The 19,955-nt window shown below is 42.6% G+C and overlaps 3 protein-coding genes across 3 annotated transcripts; 1 reads left to right on the forward strand and 2 right to left on the reverse strand.

Moving 5' to 3' along the window:
• The first annotated feature begins 1,083 nt into the window (after positions 1-1,083).
• On the forward strand, positions 1,084-9,536 carry LOC116265357 (cryptochrome-1). Its single transcript, XM_031645919.2, has 5 exons — positions 1,084-2,179; positions 3,656-3,877; positions 4,970-5,676; positions 8,251-8,937; positions 9,193-9,536. Exons 1-5 carry the CDS (start codon positions 1,867-1,869, stop codon positions 9,265-9,267), a joined length of 2,004 nt encoding a protein of 667 aa, XP_031501779.1. The 5' UTR covers positions 1,084-1,866; the 3' UTR covers positions 9,268-9,536.
• A 3,396-nt stretch (positions 9,537-12,932) lies between these two features.
• On the reverse strand, positions 12,933-14,576 carry LOC116265358 (phosphoenolpyruvate carboxylase kinase 1-like). The gene is made up of 2 exons (XM_031645920.2): positions 13,636-14,576; positions 12,933-13,354 (listed from the first exon to the last, which is right to left on the reverse strand). Exons 1-2 carry the CDS (start codon positions 14,411-14,413, stop codon positions 13,299-13,301), a joined length of 834 nt encoding a protein of 277 aa, XP_031501780.1. The 5' UTR covers positions 14,414-14,576; the 3' UTR covers positions 12,933-13,298.
• A 1,674-nt stretch (positions 14,577-16,250) lies between these two features.
• On the reverse strand, positions 16,251-17,633 carry LOC116265355 (phosphoenolpyruvate carboxylase kinase 1-like). Its single transcript, XM_031645918.2, has 2 exons — positions 16,762-17,633; positions 16,251-16,646 (listed from the first exon to the last, which is right to left on the reverse strand). Exons 1-2 carry the CDS (start codon positions 17,537-17,539, stop codon positions 16,591-16,593), a joined length of 834 nt encoding a protein of 277 aa, XP_031501778.1. The 5' UTR covers positions 17,540-17,633; the 3' UTR covers positions 16,251-16,590.
• Between the last annotated feature and the right edge of the window lie 2,322 nt (positions 17,634-19,955).

The following is a 19,955-nucleotide window of genomic DNA, read 5'->3' on the forward strand; positions in this document are numbered from 1 at the left end:
GTTAAACGAAATATTATTTAAGTATTCACCTTCACGTGCGCTCTTGACCTAAATAATAAAAAAGTAACAATAACGGTTTTCTGTTAATGGACTCAAATCAAACGAATTTGCCGGTACATAAAAGACTGCTTTCAATTCAGTAATCTAACTTATTGCCATTTGTTCATAGTTTGGGAGAACGGGGCAGATTAAACAAGAAGATAGAAATACTCTTGATTTTCCCATGAAACTAAGTGGGCACTTTGAAGTTTGAACTTGGACAGCATCTCCTTTGGCCCTGGCATGCTAAGTGTGGCATTCTAATTCTAATGTTCAGCTCGATCATTTGCGTACGCATGGCAAAATTAGTAAAGTCAACGTAACGGGAAAAAGGAAAAAAAACTCTGATTTCTCATTTTAAAACTAATCGATTAAGCTCGACACTTCTTATTTCCTTTTAATTCTCGCCAAAAAGTTTGGTCCGGAAACAAGTATTCTCCAACATAAATGTGACAATTTTGTTGGAGAGTAAACGACCTAAAATGGATTATCCCTCCCTACAAAAAGAGATATCTGATAAAATGGAAATGCAAAATAAAACTTAAGGACTTAAAAGAACAAACTGCAAAAAATATCAATAAGCGAAAGACGGTGTCCTAATCAAATAATAAAATGCACATCACTCTACATAAGGCATGTCGTGGCAATGAGAAGTTGCTCTTGAAGACTTCGTTATTGCACTTCTTATAAATACGCCACTAAAAAGACACAAGTTAGTTACCGCCTTCAAACAACACAGCCTTTTATAAAAAAGGCAAGTGAAGAAAAAAATAATAAAGGAGAAAAAGGTGAATGAAGATTGAGTTTGAAAAGCAAATATACTATAAAAAAAAAAGCACAAAATAGAAAGGTAAACTTGAAGCAACAAAACGTATAAAGGACACTTGTTAACTAAATTAATTAACTAACTAATGTCAGGATGCTAAATGGATGCTTGAAAGAGTGAAGGAGAGAGACACCGAGAGACTGTTTAGAGACACACGTGAAACGGGAATCTACCACGGTAAGACAATAAAAAACGAGTATCAGAAGGCGATAAAATCTTGTTTCCTGGAAGGAAGAGGAAAATTGGCGAAGAGCGAGAGTGTGACCATGGCAGAGAAAGGGACCTGTTTTCTGCGAGCAAGGTGGGGAAGTGAATCTAGCCTTTTTCTGTTAGGGCACCGATTTTCCAATTTGGATTTTTTCATCTTTGGTTTTTTGCCTTTCTCATATGTCTTCATTCATGGCTATCACATGAACAGTGTTTAATTTCCTTCTCTTCCCCAACCTCCTCATTATTATTCTTTTCCTTCAAAGATTCCGTCGATCTCGTACTTGCTTTTCTGAGAGAGGACGCGTGAGATCTCGGTGCCCTTCTTATATTCCCTCCACCCTCCTCTGTTGAGGTGTTGGGGGTTCCAACTCCGTTGTCTAGGCAAGTCTGTCGATGGAGGGCCTTCCCATCGATTGGATTGACTTGGCTCAGTCTTTTTACTCTGCAGAGAAGAGTATACGATTTGACAAGGGCGCTTTTCTCTTCAGATTAAATTTATGATCCTCCATTGTGAGAGCCGAGAACACTTAAGAAGCCTATCCCTTGTCAGTAGTTCCCATGCGCCGGATGGGACTTATCAGTCTCGGCCTTTTTGTTTGTGATGGAAGTATTGAAGTTTGCTTGGAGGTTATCGAGAGTCACTGAGTTGTGTCGAGGAGAAAGCTTTCTTAAATGTTTAGATTCTATAAGCTGGTTTTCCTTTAGTCACTTCTTGTAAATTTGTTGTAACGTTATACCGAGCGCAAGATTTTATACGAGCTTCAAAGTCTTGCAGAGTTCGGTTGTTGAATATGGGTACTCCTTGTAAATCTGTTGTTTGGTTTCGGAGGGATCTTCGGGTTGAGGACAACCCTGCTCTGGCCGCTGCTGCTAGAGCTGGAAGCGTTCTTCCCGTTTATATATGGTGCCCCAAAGAGGAGGGGCAATTCATACCTGGTCGAGTTTCAAGATGGTGGTTGAAGCAGTCTCTGCTTCATTTGGATCAGTCCTTGAAATCCCTTGGCGCGCGTCTTGTGATGATAAAAGCGGAAGATTCTTTTGAAGCACTTGTGGGTTGTGCTAGAGCCGTTGGTGCAAATCAAGTTGTGTATAACCATCTTTACGGTATGTTGCATTTTTGTGGTTTTCTGTGCTTGCTTCATTTCGCATTTCACTCATAACTGGTCGATTCCGTATAGGGTAGAGATCTTTCTGAATGTCTGGCTGATGGATTTTGCCATTTCCGAATAGCTTGCATGCCGTGGAATTTCTTCTATGTAGGAGCTCCAGTTTGGAGCTTCGGTTAGGAGCCCAATTGATGGTGATCGTGCGAGTGAAGCTTTAGATTTCATGCGGGCTTTTATGACTTGAAAACTCTCCAGTGCAGAACGTGCCCGGCAGGAAGACAGTATCCCCACGTTACCTACCTAGATTTTCAGTCCTACCACACCCACACACCCCCGTCTCCCACCTGCTAGCTAGGTTCTCCTTGTTCCTGTGAAACAACTGCAGGAAACCGATGGTATTCTTTACAGTCGTTGCGCTGCTCTCAGGATGAAGTTAAAAGTACAATTGTAACTTATGTTTTTATTTGGTAGGATCTTTTTTCTCAGGAGTTCTTCCCACAATCTCTTCACCATGGTCCTTGTAGCTTAGGACCGAGGGTCAAGGAAAGCTGCAAAGTGTACATAGCAAAATCTGTTAAAATCTTGTCTAAAACGCATATGATGTTAGAACGACAACGGTTTTACGTGTCTAGACAGGCACATGATTGACTGCAAGGTTTCCTCTTCATAACGTGTTTCTGCCAAAAATTTTTTTATAGGCGGAAGCTTTATACAGGAAAAAGTTGTGTTATTTTGCTATAGATTACAATGCTTTCAATGATTCAAGCAAAAGACATTACTTGGTATGCTAACGAAAAATGTTTGTTTTGTTCAGGGCCTTTGAGTATAGTGCATTTTAGCAGATTGTTATGTCTTATGCTTAGGTGTAGCTCATTTCCTATACTGCCTGATATTGCTAAAATGCTAAATGCCGTAACGTCTGTGCATTAAACTGCCATCTTCATTTAGAGGACTTTATCTCTCCTTACTGCCTTGGGAGAATGTGCCTGAACTTCAAGCCTTCATTAATCTTCTATGAATCCTAACGAAAAATGTGAAGCTTTAGAAGAATTTTTCTTTTTCGGTTTGTTACTTTAAAACATTTAAATTGATACATAATTGGACTAGCTAATGTAATTTTATGTTACGGCACGTTTAAGCATCATTACTCTCTCTTAGTAGTGGCATGAAACAAATAAAAGTACTCAAGCATGACTCCTTGATATTCCTAGTGAAGCAAGCAAAAAATTAAAATGCTACTGAGAAGATGAGTAGCAGGAAGGATCTAATTGGATAACTCGATGTACTCTTCTATTTAGGCTCCTAACCTCTTGGCATCTTCTTGCTTTAATTCAATGTTAGCTCAAGAATTGGCGATTTAGCCAGTTATTTGTGTGCTTCTTTATTAAAATCCCATTCTTGTAGTTGCTGATATGCCTTTGTGACCTCAGGCTTGTGCAAGCAGTTCATTAATTGTGTTTTCTTGTCATTACAGATCCTATTTCCATTGTTAGAGATCATAAAGTAAAACAGAAACTTGCAGAGCTTGGGATCCATGTCCACAGCTTTAATGCAGATCTTCTGTATGAACCTTGGGAAGTACATGATGAAACAGGACATGCTTTTACCACATTTGAAGCCTACTGGAGCAAGTGCATGAACATGTCAACTGAACCAATCACACTTCTTCCTCCAAGGAATTTGGTGCTAGCAGCAGGTTGGTTGCTCTCTCTCACCCCTACTCTCCCACTCCTTCCTTACACCACATTGATATGGATGTCAGTACAAGTTATCAAAAAGGCATGGATGATACAACATGGCAACCCTATAACAATTGGATGTGAGGACATAAAATATACAAATACATTAAATTTGGAAAATGTTTTAGACATCAACGTGTAGGTTTCCATTAAACACAAGGCTGAAAATATGTCGAAGATTACTGACTAACAATTATATGTGAAAAATATGTTGTAAGAATTATATACTTTTTGTGTGGATTCTGAAAGTCGAATGGGCCATATGATAAGTACCTACGGAGCGGATGACACATGGGCATGGCGGGCTGATAGGAAGTTCTCATATTACATTGCTTCCTGCTTGTTTGGTTTTCATTCTTCTATTGTTTTTCTGTTTCTATATCCCATCTTCAAATAAAAGATTTGGAGAAATTCTTGCAATGATTTTGCCTTGTAAATGTGTTGGTCCTCCATCTATTCACCATGAAACTGTACCTCTGTTTGGCAGCATTTTATTTGTAGGGAATTAGTTGTCCCCAAGTTTGTTAACATGAGAGATTCTGGACTCCATGATCTTTTCTAGTATAAGAAGAAAAGGCCATATTGTGGAGTCTCTTGCGCAGCTACTCTATGCTGACTTCATTTTTATTGTCAGACTTCTCCTGATGGTCTGCTGAAAACTAGCTAACTTTTTCTTTACAGCTTCACAAATGAGTTTCATATCCTGGATTTGTGTCAAATTTCTTGGTTGTGGAAATGTTGAGACAACAGCTGATACAGCGTGACTTGCTTAAACCTATAAAGCGGAAAATCCTGCAACTCATTTGAAATTTTGTCCCTTTAATTGCTAATGACATCTTCTCACCTTCTGTCATACTTTCCTATTCCTTTAATTTAATTTAGGTTTTTTCTTCTGAACAAAATCTCTTCAAGGTGAACTTTTTTGCTTGTTCTCTGGCAGATAAGCCTTTTCTAATTGTATGAATGTAGGTTCATCGTACTGTCTTTAGTGCTTTGTGAATTGTTTCAAAGTTGTCTAACATTTGTTCAATGAATCATATCCATGGCAGGACCTGTTCAGAGCTCTACAATTGAGGAGCTAGGTCTGGAAGATGAATCTGAGAAATCTAGTAATGCACTGTTGAGTAGAGGGTGGTCTCCTGGTTGGAGCAATGCAGACAAGACACTTGATGAATTCCTTTCTGAACGCTTGAAAGATTATTCCATACACAGGCAGAAGGTAGAAGGAGCCACAACCTCACTGTTGTCACCATATATACATTTTGGAGAATTAAGTATAAGAAAAGTTTACCAGCGCGTATGGATGAAGCAAGTGTTGTGGGTGAAAGAAGGAAATTCTTCTGCAGAGGAGAGTGTGAATTTCTTTCTCAGGGCAATTGGGCTGAGGGAGTACTCACGTTATATATGCTTTAATTTTCCATTCACTTATGAGAAGTCATTAATGGAAAACTTAAGACATTTCCCATGGCGATATGATGAGGGCCTTTTCAAGCTTTGGCGGCAGGGGAGAACAGGATATCCACTAGTTGATGCAGGTATGAGGGAACTATGGGCAACTGGTTGGATACACAATAGAATCAGAGTGATTGTCTCGAGTTTCTGTGTGAAGTTTCTTCAGCTTCCTTGGACATGGGGGATGAAGTACTTCTGGGACACACTTTTGGATGCTGACTTGGAAAGTGACATCCTTGGTTGGCAATATATCTCTGGAAGTCTACCTGATGGCCATGAACTTGATCGCATGGATGAACCTGAGGTATATTTTCTTTGAAAACCTTTGACTGTGGGATCAACTTTCATGGCTCGACATTGACAAACCATTTCAGGAACTATTCTAGACTGCATTCACCTCACCCTCTTTTGTAGAAGAACAAGGAAAAATCTGCCCCTTTATTTCTTAAGTTTTCTTGAGGATATCATACTCTCATTTATGTTCCTTCTCAAACAGCAATACTGCACGAAACAATGAGAAATGCATGTTCAGATGCTTGGCTTCTCACTTTGCAATTTCTTTCTCTGGCTTTTGGTTCGTCAATCCAAAAATTGCTATAAGCCTATACCTTTGAAATTAAAAACTGAGTGTAACACCCCATAAGTTTAGTTCCGTATTGAAGATTGTGAGGGATCTTCAATGGCTTATAAAGGGGGTTATTAATGAGATGGTAGTCCTGGTTCCTAGCCTTTTTAAGGTTGCCGAAACTGTTAGGGGGGGGGGGGGGGGGGTTGGGATCCGCCGAACCAAGGGCCCGAGCCCAAGAGTGGATCGAGTTGTTATAGTGGTATCAGAGCAGTTTCAACACTCGGACCTGGGGTTCCACACGCGCGGACGCGTGTGCCTTAAGGGGGGTAGATTGTAACACCCCATAAGTTTAGTTCCGTATTGAAGATTGTGAGGGATCTTCAAGGGCTTATAAAATGGGTCATTAATGAGATGATAATCTTGGTTCCTAGCCTTTTTAAGGTTGGAGCCAAAACTGCTAGGGGGTGGGTTGGGATCCACCGAACCAGGGGCAAGCCCAGGAGTGGATCGGGTTGTTATACTGAGCATCAATTTAGGAGCCATAAAATTAAAAGCCGTCGATGTGTAGAATTTTTGGCGTCTCCTTCCTTGCACGTGTTGGCACCAATGCATTACCCATGTGAAGCATTTTGGCTTTGTTTTTCCTCCAGCTGCAGTAGTGTTGGTACCAAAATAATAAGGCTATGGCATGGGCTGTTCCATAGTTGTCATGTGCCTTGTGCCTTTAGCAAAGACATGCAGGACATGCCTGGAGGTGTGGATATGGACGACGGTACATGTTTAATAAAATTTAATACTTCTTACTAACATTTGAATGGAAATAGTTTCAGACATAAAGATTTTGTCCTAAGCTGACCTGCATGTCTGTGCCTGTAGGAGTGGATATGGTACTGACACCTGTTCAATAAAAATTACTGTTTTTTATTAATATTGCAACACGAACATTTTTACTAACGATATAAAAACTTATTACTGATTCTTAGAATTTTGAAAATTCCTGAAATCGTATTTCTAAAACAGTTGGAAAAGAAAAAAAAACTCTTCTATGTCTGGTCATTTAATCATATTTACATCTAATGTAGATCATGGTAATTTTCAGATGCTGATATTGTTGCTCTAGCATGTATTTCACATTATGTGGATCTTAAGATACACATACATCATATTTGGATTGTACCATGGGATGTGGGTCATCAAAGTGACTGCAAAAAAAAAAATGCTGAAAAGTTGATTATGAAATAATCAAGTGCACTAAATGATTTAATGTTTCTAGGCTCTGCAAGCATCTTATTTCATGTAAAAAATAGTGGACACTTGATAGCATAGACATGCTTACAGAGATGACCGCATGTGCCCAGCTAAAGAGCTATAAACCTGGGCCAAAGTGTTATGTCTGAGAAAGGACATAAAGGGCTTCAATGATTTCCTGCAAGGCTGACAGTTCTCAAAATCTGATGTACGTAAGATGGTTCTTTGTTCGATAATGAATAGAATAGGACACTCAGCAGAAGATTTAGCAAGTGGTATAATTTGATTGCGAGAACCTGATTTTTTTTCACGTTTTCCCTCATTTGCATGAGGTAAATATGAGTTTGTGTCCCGAGAAGTGAGAAACTGGAAGAGCAATGAACACACTTGTACTGGGTGTGGGGATTTTTAATTATTGCCATAGTTTCTTGCTTTATAATGGCCTCTTAAGTAATTATTTTTTCTGGTTCACTCATGTACAGGTATGCAAAAATATTTGCTCGACCACATTGTTCTTTCCAGGTTATATGCTTAGAATTAGCACATCGAAACCTGATCAGCTTCACACTTATTAGCCTCATTACCTCCAGAAGCTACATGTTGCACGTTCAGACCTTGGCATAGCTACTAGTAGGTGCACTAGTAAATGACATTGTTTGTGTTCCTTCCATGCACATAAAATGAAAAAAGTTCTAACCAGATGTTCATATATTGCATGATTTTGGAGGTTCTACTGGCAATAGAGCAAAATCTTATAAAATCTGAAGTTTGAAGTCGAGAAATTCTAGGAAGTGGAATCTAGGTTGAGCTTTGATCTACCAGATGTGAGCAACAGCTATGAACTGGATATGTGTGACTGCAGTCAGTAAGAAATCATTTATTAAACATATAAAAAACGAGACCAGTTTGTCTGTGGTCAACTTGCATATCATGCGAGGACTGTCTCTGATTTCTGTCGCAGGGATGTGTATATTTTGTGCTTCCCCAATGAGGCAGTTTATTTTCAAGCAAATCAAATCTTGTTAGTTTGATTCAAGTATTCTCTTTCTTATTTTACTGCAGGTTCAAGGCTGCAAATATGACCCAGAGGGAGAGTACGTGAGGCATTGGCTGCCAGAGCTTGCTAGATTGCCTACTGAGTGGATCCACCATCCATGGGATGCACCAGCATCTGTGCTTAGAGCTGCTGGAGTGGAGCTTGGTCATAATTATCCAAGGCCGGTGGTTGACATAACTTTAGCAAGGGAATGCTTAATGACTGCAATCTCAATGATGGATGGATTGGATGCTGCAGCTCAAGCTGCTAAAATGAATGGCATGGATGAAGGTGTGGCGGACAATTCATGCATTGTTGCAGAAACTACACGTGTTCCAAGAGTCCTGGTGAAAAGGAATGTTTCTCCCTCTAGCTCAAGCCAAGACCAGAAAGTGCCTACATTTCATATTAATCAGGGCTGCCCAGATAAGCACCATGTTTTAGTTAATGATGGAGATAAAGTGAACCAAACGTACCTAAGAGATCAGTGCAAACCTGGTTCGTCAAGGATGGATGAAGATTTGAAGTCCACTGCTGAATCCTCATCATTGAGAAAAAGAAGCATTAGCTCTTCAGAGTGTGTTGTTCCACCTTCATATTCTCCTTGTTCGAGCAATGAGATAAACAGGCGGGAGCCTTCTGCTACTGGTGAATCTTCTTCAACACATTCATGGAGTGAAAAGTTTGATATGGATACAGATACTGCAGACAAGGTATGCGTTGAATCTGTGCCTGATTTCACATTTTGCTCATGTCTAATCCTACGGTGCCATGTTTCCACTTTCGATTAGCTCTACTTAGTGGGTTTTCTGCATTACTTGCTGATACTTGTCATAACTATTGCCATTTGCATATTTTGGGGTCTAACTGCGTTGAGAATTTAGACATATATTAGGGATGGCCCATTCTTCTACATTTAATTTTCTCTTCAATGTTTGTTATTGATTGGTTATCTCTAATTTGTTCAGGAAGAATATGTGGATGCCCAGGGCAGTATTGACTGTCCCCGGCCTAGCAAGAGGCCTGCCACACTTGATCCATGAGGGCATCTCCTTGATTCCACGGGTTGTACATCTGTATCATAGCAAAAATTGTAATTGTGTTAATTTCATGTTTTTTGGGCAGGAAACAGGCTAAAGGTTGTGATTGGATAAGAACAAAGCAATTTTCTTTTCTTCGAGACCATCTGTGTTGGAGGGCTTTTTCTATGCATTCTACTTTCTGGCCTGCACAGCCAGGACTGCTCATCGGCCATGGATGAATTTTCAGCCTCTCTCGCCACCTTTTCCTGAATGAGAGGTGGAATTTTTCATGTTGCTATAAAGTTGTCGGTCACATAGCTAGATGGTCTTCTGTCTTGGCCCTCTATGTAGTATATCTTGAACAAGGGATGCTTCACTTTTCATGCCCAATGTGAAACTGAAGCTGATCAAGGCTTTGATAACTCAGCTTTGGGCTTCGGGGTATCTGAGGAACTATCTGAGAGCACAACGAAGCAGATGTTGCTGTCCCACTCAGCTGGACCGCTGGTAGAACTTGCAAGAATGAACTTCGAGCTGGCTATCAAAATGGGTTTTTACTGCCTTTCCAGAAGAAGCTTTAACGGACCGATTCAAGCCCAATCAATGTGACTGAAGCGATGACTCAATGGAAAACGTAGCTGGGTCTAATGTGAAAGACTAGCTTGACTACATAGGCACGTAGGTATGTTTACTGAGACTGCGACAACGACAAGCACTTGTGGGAGGTGGATTTTTGAAAGCTGACGGGCCCTTGTAGGTGAAGCCAACCCGGTAGACTCGACCAGTTGTCTCTGTAGCGGTTACAGTAGAGTTGGGCTGCACACATGACTGGTGTATGCACGTTACTGGATGTAGGACTATTGTGTCTGAAGTAGTTTTGTCAATACCTTTTTAAGTACTAAAACTTCTGTCTGAGAATCTTAGTTGGAGCAACTGTTCTTGAGCTACTGTTGCAATCGGTCCATCCAAATGATCTGCAGCGTGATTCAGACTGCAGCACCAATGGTTGAGTCCTGTGGTAACACAACCAAATTGCTTTGGAATCAAGGATGAAATAAGTTTAGCTGCGATGCAAGCTTTGTGGTGGCTGGGTTCTAAGGAGCATCGCAAGCTTTGTGGTCAAGCCCCGCCGAACAATAACCAAATTATATTGGTGGCAACCCTACCATCCCCACTGGTTTTGTTTCTGAAGCAGTCTAGTTTCAGAGCATTCTTGACTTTTTACCCAGATTATGTTGATTCAAAAGGATGTGAAGGACGGAGAGAAACGCTACTAGAGGCCAGGAATTAAAACTCACTGATGGGGCAGTGTGGTATATTTTACTCCACTCATCATGCTGTTTTTCGTTTACACTTTTTATACTAAAAGATGTCCATAAAAAGAAGAAAACTTGCACGCATGTCTTACGATTCCACCGGGGAAACTGCCTTCTGTCGGTGTCATGTTCTTAGGGTTTAAACTAGTAGAAACATCAAAAGGCGAACCGATATCCCTTCATCGCAAGACATTGAATGGCCAAGGAAACTGAAACTGAGACGAACACAACTTATGGCTTCAAAAACTGGCTTTCACTCCAAACTCGTCGTTAAATGTCACATTAGATCGTCCATTAACTATCACGATCGAGTTAAGCATCCACAGTGACAACAATGCTTCAGGATTCTGTAACCAGTCTTTTGCTTCTTCCCCCTTCGGATAAACAAGCTAGAGTTTGGCAGCCTGCATCTGTTAGGCCGATCCTGTTCTTCAGTTAGAATACTTTTCCCATGAAGGGTGGCAACTGGCAAGGAAAGCCTCTGTCAGTCGGTTGTCGGTTAGGTAAGACATGTTTTCTCTTTTCTAACCAGCTTTGGCTAGGCATATCCATGTGGATAATTAAAGAAGCGGACGAGAATGATTCCTGGATATTGGTTCTCTGGCATTTGGCTTGTTGTTGAGATGCATTGAATTGGGGCCACTTTGAAAAAGTTTGAAAATAAAATTGGAACTAGTAGTTTGGAAAAATAAAAACCGAAATACTTTCCATAGTTTGGCGTCTCCTAAAACATGGACCTAATTAAGCGCATCAACCAACTACCGTCTATTGCATGTATGCATGCACATGAGTGTGTGTGCATGTGTGTGCAGTGTGTGGGTGAGAGAGAGAGAGAGAGAGAGAGTTGTTTGTCAGTTAGTTGCTTTTCTATCATCACAACATGTTAGTCTATCATGATTCATGGTGACAAAGCCCACACTGGTTAGCATAGACGATACACTAAAAAAACTACATCTTGTGAAAACCAGGTTTTGCGTCAACCTAGTTTGTTTTTAATTAACTAGTTTTTGAAACTTGGTTTGTGTGATATGGATGACAAGAAGGGCATTAAAACGGTGCTCGAAGGCAGGGTCTCCGTTTCCCTCCGCTTAAAGCAGCATACGGCCTATTTTTGGTATGTGGAAAACCTAAGAGGTGGCAGGATATTTACACTGTTTTGAAAATATATCATTTTACCTCCAAAACAGCATCGGCATACTGCTTGAATATTTAAAAAGAAGCTTGCGTTTCTAGGTTGGGCACATGAAGAAGCACAACACGTTTATGACTTTGGAAGAACATGTAGAAAAAAGAAATGACAATGTTACAGAACATAGTTTGTTAAAATCATGACATTTGAAACAATAACATTCAGGTTTTATGGTAAGCGGAAAAAAGTAGCATTAATTTTACTTCAACATCAACGACGGGCCGTTTGGTTGCTTGCCCGACGGGGACAGGCGTTGCGTGCAAGAAACCACCTGAGTTATACCCTCCCACCTCGTCATGCACACCATCATACTTCTGAAAAAAGATGCCCGTCGAATTCTTCTTACATCATTTAATATGTTACAACAACTAAAATAACAATTATTCATCTTCTTTAGGTGAAAAACAAAATGCATGTTTTTTAATACTGAAATGGCTTGCACTTCGCTCTCCAAACATGTGGAGTGGAGTGATGTTACAAGAAACGGTTCAAAAACCAGACTACCTTGTGACAAGCAACTGTTCAAAGGGGGCTGGAGCTAGACTACTTTATGGGTCTTATAAAACTTTTCAGAGTTAAATGGATCCGGTGGCAGCGGAACCACTCCGTAACATCGCCGCACTCGTCAGCTCCCAGACAAACCGAACCATGAGCCTCCCTTCTTCCACATGGCCTCCCCAATATTAAAAGTCTCCTCTTCTTTTCTCCACTTTGTCTCATATACTGACAAAATGTTCGGCCCCCGACCAACCGACCCACAGTGAGGTGGCCGAGAAGGAAGGAGCCAAAGCACCACATGTGGTAGGTCTCCCTCTCCTCTCAGTGCAGCAACGAACAGGCCCCCCGCCGATGAAGCAATCAGGGGAGGATTAACAATAATCACGAGTTAGTAGTGAAAGGTCCCCGAACATCAAAGTATTGGATAGAGAACAACTAATGTTACTGGACTCCATGACCATACGGCCGGAGTAGATGAAGTGAATAAATTAGCAATCCAAGCATACATTCTATTTAGACATGGTGCAGAAGAAAAGAATCAAGTGGGGAAAAAGCAATGCACGGTGGGGTCGCTTCTCCTTCTTTCCTTCTCCATCATACAACAAAGCACTGCGGATATTCTTGGCACCGACGGCTGATTTTGATTAATTACTCGAAGGAAATGAAAATGAAGGAGGGATTCGGATCGACCAAACATATTCGGCAACGCATCTTTATTCCGTGTTGTACATATGAGTTCGCTCTCTTTTTCAGTTTTTACACAAACTCATCTCTCAAGTCAAGAAGGGAAAAAGAAAATGAAAAGAAATCCTCTCTGGGTCCTCCAGAACAACACAAGCTCCCGCACTGTAAAGAAAAGAATCACAGAAGAGAACGTCTCTCTCCTATCGACTGCATTCATCGCCTGGCATGCCCAATACTGTATCCACAGCTAACCCTCGCACTATAGAAGGCCTAATTTACAGGGGCAAACTTATATACAAAAATGGAAGGAGGCGGCCGTCTACACCATCTTGAATAAAGCTTCTTTCTGAGTGGTGCGACTCTTTTTAAGAAAGATCTGCCCCCGAGTTCTGCTCCCCTCCGCTAGTGATCCACGGATGGCCTGTACATGAGGAAGAAAGGAAAACTATGAAAAAACATAATATTCTCGCACTATTTAAGAAATCACAGTTTCTGAAAAATGAAAGAAAAGGAACTCCCGGAACTGAACAAACGATTGCAAGCGGAAGGAACACGAAAGAACCGGCATCGATCGCCAGTCCAAACGGCTAAAGAAAGAAGGAGACATGAGGATACGATGAAGGGCGATTTTCGATTGCCTAAAAACCCTAGAAATGAAAAAGGAAAGAAGAGAGAAACGTCTGTCTAGTCTAGGAGACTCACTCAGAACTTGCTCGGCGGAGAATCGTTTGGAAACGTCTTTGCAGAGCATCTTGCGAATCAGGTCCTTGGCCGCAGGGGAGACGGAGCGGAAGGTCCTGGAGGGGAACCTGAGGTTCGCCCGAAGGACGGATTCGAAGATCTCGACCGGCGAGTCGCCATAGAAAGGGGGAACCCCGCCCAGGAGGACGTAGAGGATGACCCCGGCGCTCCAGACGTCCACCTTCTCGCTGTATTCCTTCAACCTAAGCACCTCGGGAGCCACGTAGTACGGCGTCCCGACGATTTCCCGGAGCCCCTTCCCGTCGTGGAAGCAGTCCGCCGACCCGAAATCGGCAAGCTTGAGCCGGTTCCGGTCGTCGAACAGGACGTTGTCCGGCTTGATATCGCGGTGCGCGACGCCCAGGCGGTGGCAATGGGCGATGGCCTCCATGAGCTGCATCATCACGGCCGCGGCCTCCGTCTCGGTGAGAACGCGCTTGGAGACGCGATCAAAGAGGTCCGGCGACCGACAAAGCTCCATCACCAGGTGGAGCGACTCATCGTCCTCGTGGACGGCATGGAGGTGGACGACATTGGGGTGTCCGCCGACGAGCCTGTGGAGCTTGACCTCCTTCTCGAGGCACTCCCGATCAACAGGATCGGTTATGGCACTCTTGTGGATGGTCTTGCAGGCGAAAAACTGGCCGGATTCCGGATGGAAGCAGCGGAACACCTTGCCGAACCGTCCTTGGCCGATCGGCTGCAGAAGACGGTAATCTCTCCTCAACCCCTCGCTCATCGAAAATCTTTTGCTTTCTCGTTCGTTCCGCTTGCTCTGCCATTTATTTAAGGGGGCGGGGGAGAGAGAGAGGAGGAAGCATATCCGGTCCGGTGAGAGAGAGTGGAGTTTCCTTCCTTTCCTAAACTAACGGCTTGGCTTGGCTCCGAGCGCGGGGAAGAATTGGGGGCCGTAGAAGGTACAGCACCAAATGGACGGCCGCCAAGCCAACACACGCTTTTGAAATGTGGAAGTCTTCCCAATTCCAGGAGGCCGGCCCGGAAGAAAGCAAGTTTTGACCACCCAAACAAAACTATTCTCATATGAATCCGGATCTGGATTTGGTGAGATAAGACGATCGGACCGGGACCAAACCCGTGGAGAGGCGACCCCCCGCGATTGCGAAAGAAGAATTGCGCCAACAGTGACTGTGAGCTGCAAAGGGGACGGGACGAGGCGCCCGTTTTTTTTATTTTCAAGATTCTCCGCCAATGCACGTTCAACCACCGAATGGTGTGGTTCTTGCTCAGCCTACTTTTCTTCTAAAATTATTTTAGAGAACATTGATTTTTTATTAAAAGTGTGAAGACTTTGACCCAACTTTCGTTAGAAACGTAAAACCGTTCTCGCTTCGACTGCATAAGTTTTTAATATTGACTTCTGCCCCCACTAAGTTTCGTTTTCATTGCTTTATTTAAAACTTTTCAGCGTTAAGAGGGAGAAGCTTGCTTCAACTTCTTTTATTTAACACTTTCACGAAAACCGTGGCTTTTACTAAAAAAGAGATCAGTACGTACGCCGGAAAATGAAAATTTTGCTTGTTCCTCCGTCCGCTGCCTACTTTATGCCAATTTTTTCGACCAATGGATTTTCCGTTCGACATTCTTTTTTTTTTTTTTAAGAAAAAAAAAAGAAAGAAAGAAAGAAAAGAAACTGGGATGAGGCGCTGTGTATCGATGTCGTCTTGTCGTACCTAATAATTCACTTATATATACCATGTGGAAAGGAAAAATAAAAAAAGGGCGTTGGCATACAGCAGTCCAGTCCATATCGTGACCAAGCAGTTTGTCGCATAATTGGCAAACATTGGGCCTCAACAGTTAAACAGTACTCTCGCCTTCTTCTCTCTCCTTCCTTTCAGTTCAGTTGATGGTTGGGCCTATGCCCTTATCCGCCCAAGTGGACTGCCGCGAGAGTGAGTCCCAGCCCCACTCGTCCCAGTGAAGGACAAGGGCGTCCTATCCTAGTCCCATGTGATGTGGCCCTTTAATCTATTGGAAGGTCGCCATGTCTGCAACAACAACATCAATGGCAATGGATAGAGAGAAACAGTCTCCACCATTGAAGCTGGAGCAAGCACGCCTTGCAGATACATTATTATTAGGCATAGGTCACCACTGGTCCTCAAGAGATCTTTCATTTTCCAAGGTTTCTAAAGACAATCATTCAGGATGGCTTCTCTGAGTAAATAAAGCAAACAATCCATGGAGCCCAGGAATTAAGGTCGGGTCCCGCCTAACAGAGACAGCAGTGGACAGAGAAAAAAACCGCATTATCTTCGTAACTCAAGCTACAGTACTTTAGTTACAAACCGGCTAAAGCAAAAAAAGATCGAAGCTTAGGGCTTAAGGAAAAAGAGGAGATCGAGAAGAAAATGTCTCATCACTTTGTCAATGAAGTCCGCGATCTAAGGACTCTGTGAGAAATAACGGGGAACCATCGATCGATCGCGTTGGCCTGTACGTCTCACACTAGCAAGCAAAAGGAAAATCATTAATTCGAGAGCCAACCACGTCTCAGTCATCAGTTTAATGAAACGGAAAGGGAGGGAGGGAGATGATTCCGGTACCAAGAAAGATCATCAGGGAACGGATTCATATACATTATCCACAAAGTTTCCGCCACACTACTTTTTCTTTTTTACAGAAACCAAGTCCTCAAGCAAAAAACGCAAGGTAAAAAAAGACATCTCCGGCTCCGGCAAAAAAGGTTATTCTGCACACACGAGAAGCTCCTGACCAGTGAGCAGAATGTACAGACCAGACGGGGGAAGCGATCGTCCCCAATCGCCATCCACTGCATCGACTAGCGTGCCTATAGTATCCGAGGCTACTCATTTACAGGGAAAACTTATTTACACGAACTGGAGGAGACGGAGACGGGACCATCGATGCCTATTGCCTCCTTCACCGATCGAGTCAAGTGAGGTAGGAAGCAGAGCTCTGCTCCCCTCCGCTTCTGATCCACGGGTGCCCTGCGAAAATAATGCCCATAAGGTCGGTCGGTAAGAAACTTGGGCAACAAGTCAAGAAGTTGTCACTTGTGCAAATGTGTTTCTGTGGGAGGAAGGGAGAGAGAGAGAGACTTACTTAAGACTTGCTCAGCAGAGAATCGTCGAGAAACTTCCTTGCAGAGCATCTTGCGCATCAGGTCCTTGGCTGCAGGGGAGACTGAGTGAAAGGACCTGGATGGAAAGCGGAGGTTGGCCCGGAGGACGGACTCGAAGATCTCGGCCGGAGACTCGCCGTAAAAGGGGGGAATCCCGCTGAGGAGAACGTAGAGGATAACCCCCGCGCTCCAGACGTCCACCTTCTCGTTGTACTCCTTCGACCGTAGCACCTCAGGTGCCACGTAGTACGGCGTTCCGACGATCTCTCGGAGTCCCTCGCCCTCGCGGAAGCAGTCCGCCGACCCGAAATCGGCAAGCTTGAGCCGGTCGCGGTCGTCGAACAGGACGTTATCCGGCTTGATGTCGCGGTGTGCGACGCCCAGGCGGTGGCAATGCGCGATGGCCTCCATGAGCTGCGCCATGAGAGCGGCGGCCTCCGGCTCGGTGAAAACCCGTTTGGAGACGCGATCAAAGAGATCCGGCGACTGACAGAGCTCCATCACCAGGTGGAGCGACTCCTCATCCTCGTAGACGGCGTGGACCTGGACGACGTTGGGGTGTCCGCCGGCGAGGCGATGGAACTTGACCTCCTTCTCTAGGCACTCCCGATCAACGGGATCCGTTATGGCCCTCTTGTCGATGGACTTGCAAGCGAAAAACTCGCCGGTTTCCGGCCGGAAGCAGCGGAATACCTTACCGAACCTTCCCCGGCCGATCTCCTCCAGAAGCTGGTAATCTCTCCGCAATCCCTCGCTCATATTTCCTCCTCCTCCAAACTTCTCCGTCTGTCTTCCTGCGCCCTCCTTGTTATAGGGGTGTGGGGGGGGAGCAACGGATCTTCCAGCAGCATATTCTGCCAAGGAGGCGACGACCTTCCTATTTACTGTTGGAGTGAAATGTCCGGGGCCAGATGAAGTTGGCAGACGTACGCCTGTCGTGGGCTCCAGTCCGAGATGGACGGTTCCCATGCTCTACACGATGTACAACCCTAATCACCATCTGGATCTATCATTAACCCGATACCTGTTGTGTGAGGGAGGATTTACATTTTTATTTATCGTTTGAAAGGATAAAAACAAAGAAGAGATGTATCGTTTTAACCTCCTTTCGCAACTCAATGTCAATCTGATAGGGATCCCAGCTCATCAAATAAAAGCCGGGATTGCAAATAAAAAATCTAGCAACAATCGAGATAAATACCAAGAAAGAGAAATAGTAATCGAAAGATACATTTGCAGAAGTCCTAGAGGGATTTTTTTATTTTTATTTTCTCTAAAAACTAAAAAGTAGGAGCTTTGATGCTTTGTTTAAAAGCAAAGGCCTGCAATAGGGCAAGGGTGGTTAAAACTTGAATATAAATAATGGGCCTAACTAACGTGTTGGCAATGTACTCGTTGGGCATATAAAATAAATGGGGAATCTTCTGTGGGGGCAGGGCTCACCGTCGGAAACGCCAGACCAACGGCCACGTTGCCTGTCTGGGATATATATATATTATATTAATATGGCCACCGGAATTTCAAAATCATCGAGGCACACTGTTTGTTATCTATTCTTCCTGCACACTGTGTGTTCAACTGTCCTCGGGTTGCAAGGCCTGTCTGTCTTTTGGAGAAAGCTCGCAAATTTACGAGGGAACCTCTTCTTAGGATGGATGTGATGAGTGAAACAAGTCGTAGAGGAACGGAACGGACCTTGTAGATACTAATATTATAGGTGGCAGTGGCACGCTGTCCCCCAAAAGATCTGGGGACGCGCATCACGTGCCCGCGCCTTTTCCTTTTTTATATTTTGGGGAAAAGATAAGGGGAACCACTTATTTCTGTCTGTATATAAGGCATCATCAGGGGGGGCGGCGGTCCCCACAAATACTGCGGCCTCTGGACGCATAAGCACATGGGCTTATCGGCCTTCACCCTTACGTTTACGTCACTGCACTGCACTGCACCTGAAACGACGTCCCCTCCCCATTACCTACTTAACCTTGTCAATAAATTATTATTTATTAAGATACTCGACATTAGCCCATAAATATAATTCTCATAAACCTCAGCGATTAAAAAATAAAGCATAATAACAAAATATTAGGTAAAAACAGTAATATAAAAAAAAACATCTAGTTAAAATAATAAAACACGATTAAGTAATATGAGTTGTCCAAGAGGTCATGTTAAATACCCCAAAACAAGAACAAATAAAAGTTGAAAAAATTGAAACAGAAACTGAAATAATGGTAAATTGATTCTCAACGTTTTCTCAAAATATCAATTTTTTTTTTCATTCTATTCGTCAATATTACAATATTTTCAAAAATATCATAATATTTGTGGCTATGTATACGACCCACATGCGTCAAAAAGAAAAAAAACCGGATTCAGATTTAATATTCGAATTTAAATAATTACCCGGTTAGGTTTAAATTTCGACTCGAAATTTAGTTTTAAATAAATATTTTGAATCCATATATATTTGAAAATCTGTTCTTATCATATCGTAATGCGGTTCAAATTCAGTTTAAACGTTTCATTCAGACTTTTGGTTGCGACAGAATTCGAATTAGGCTCAGATTGTGGACTTGGATTCGAATTTAAATATGATATAGACTTTTGTTTTTTGGATCTGAATTTGAATATAAATATGGGAACATCGAATCGAATAAAATGAATATGGTAATGAGTACATGTGATTCAAAAGTAGTCCGATCATAACCCTGCATGCATAAGGTAGGAGGATCAAAACCAGTGCATTAGATTAGAGACGCTGATGATGAACCGTGTAAATCACTTTGCACTAAAAAATGTTGCATAATTATTCATGGCACTTGAAAGTGAAAACACCAATTCCGATATCAGGTGTTTCTTCAAGTAGAAGTAAAGAACAAGAATGACCAGATTATAGGAGGTTAAACATCGTGATCAGCTCCGGCAACGAACCACACCTGTTGCACTCCTTCCATCAAACATGTTAATTCCACAGCTGAAAAGAAAGGGTGATTCTCATAACTCTCTGATACGACTCTAAAATATTTTCAACAAAAAGCAAAATATCAAAGGTAAAAATATCATAGGCTACTGTCTATGGATGGATGGCATGGCACAGGTCATAGCTTTATTTGATGTTTTTGTCGTGCTGTTTTTTCACTTCTAGTGAAAGTGAAACTGGCTTTTTCATCTT

Source organism: Nymphaea colorata, chromosome 12, assembly GCF_008831285.2.
Source record: "Nymphaea colorata isolate Beijing-Zhang1983 chromosome 12, ASM883128v2, whole genome shotgun sequence".
NCBI classification, from domain to species: Eukaryota; Viridiplantae; Streptophyta; class Magnoliopsida; order Nymphaeales; family Nymphaeaceae; genus Nymphaea; species Nymphaea colorata.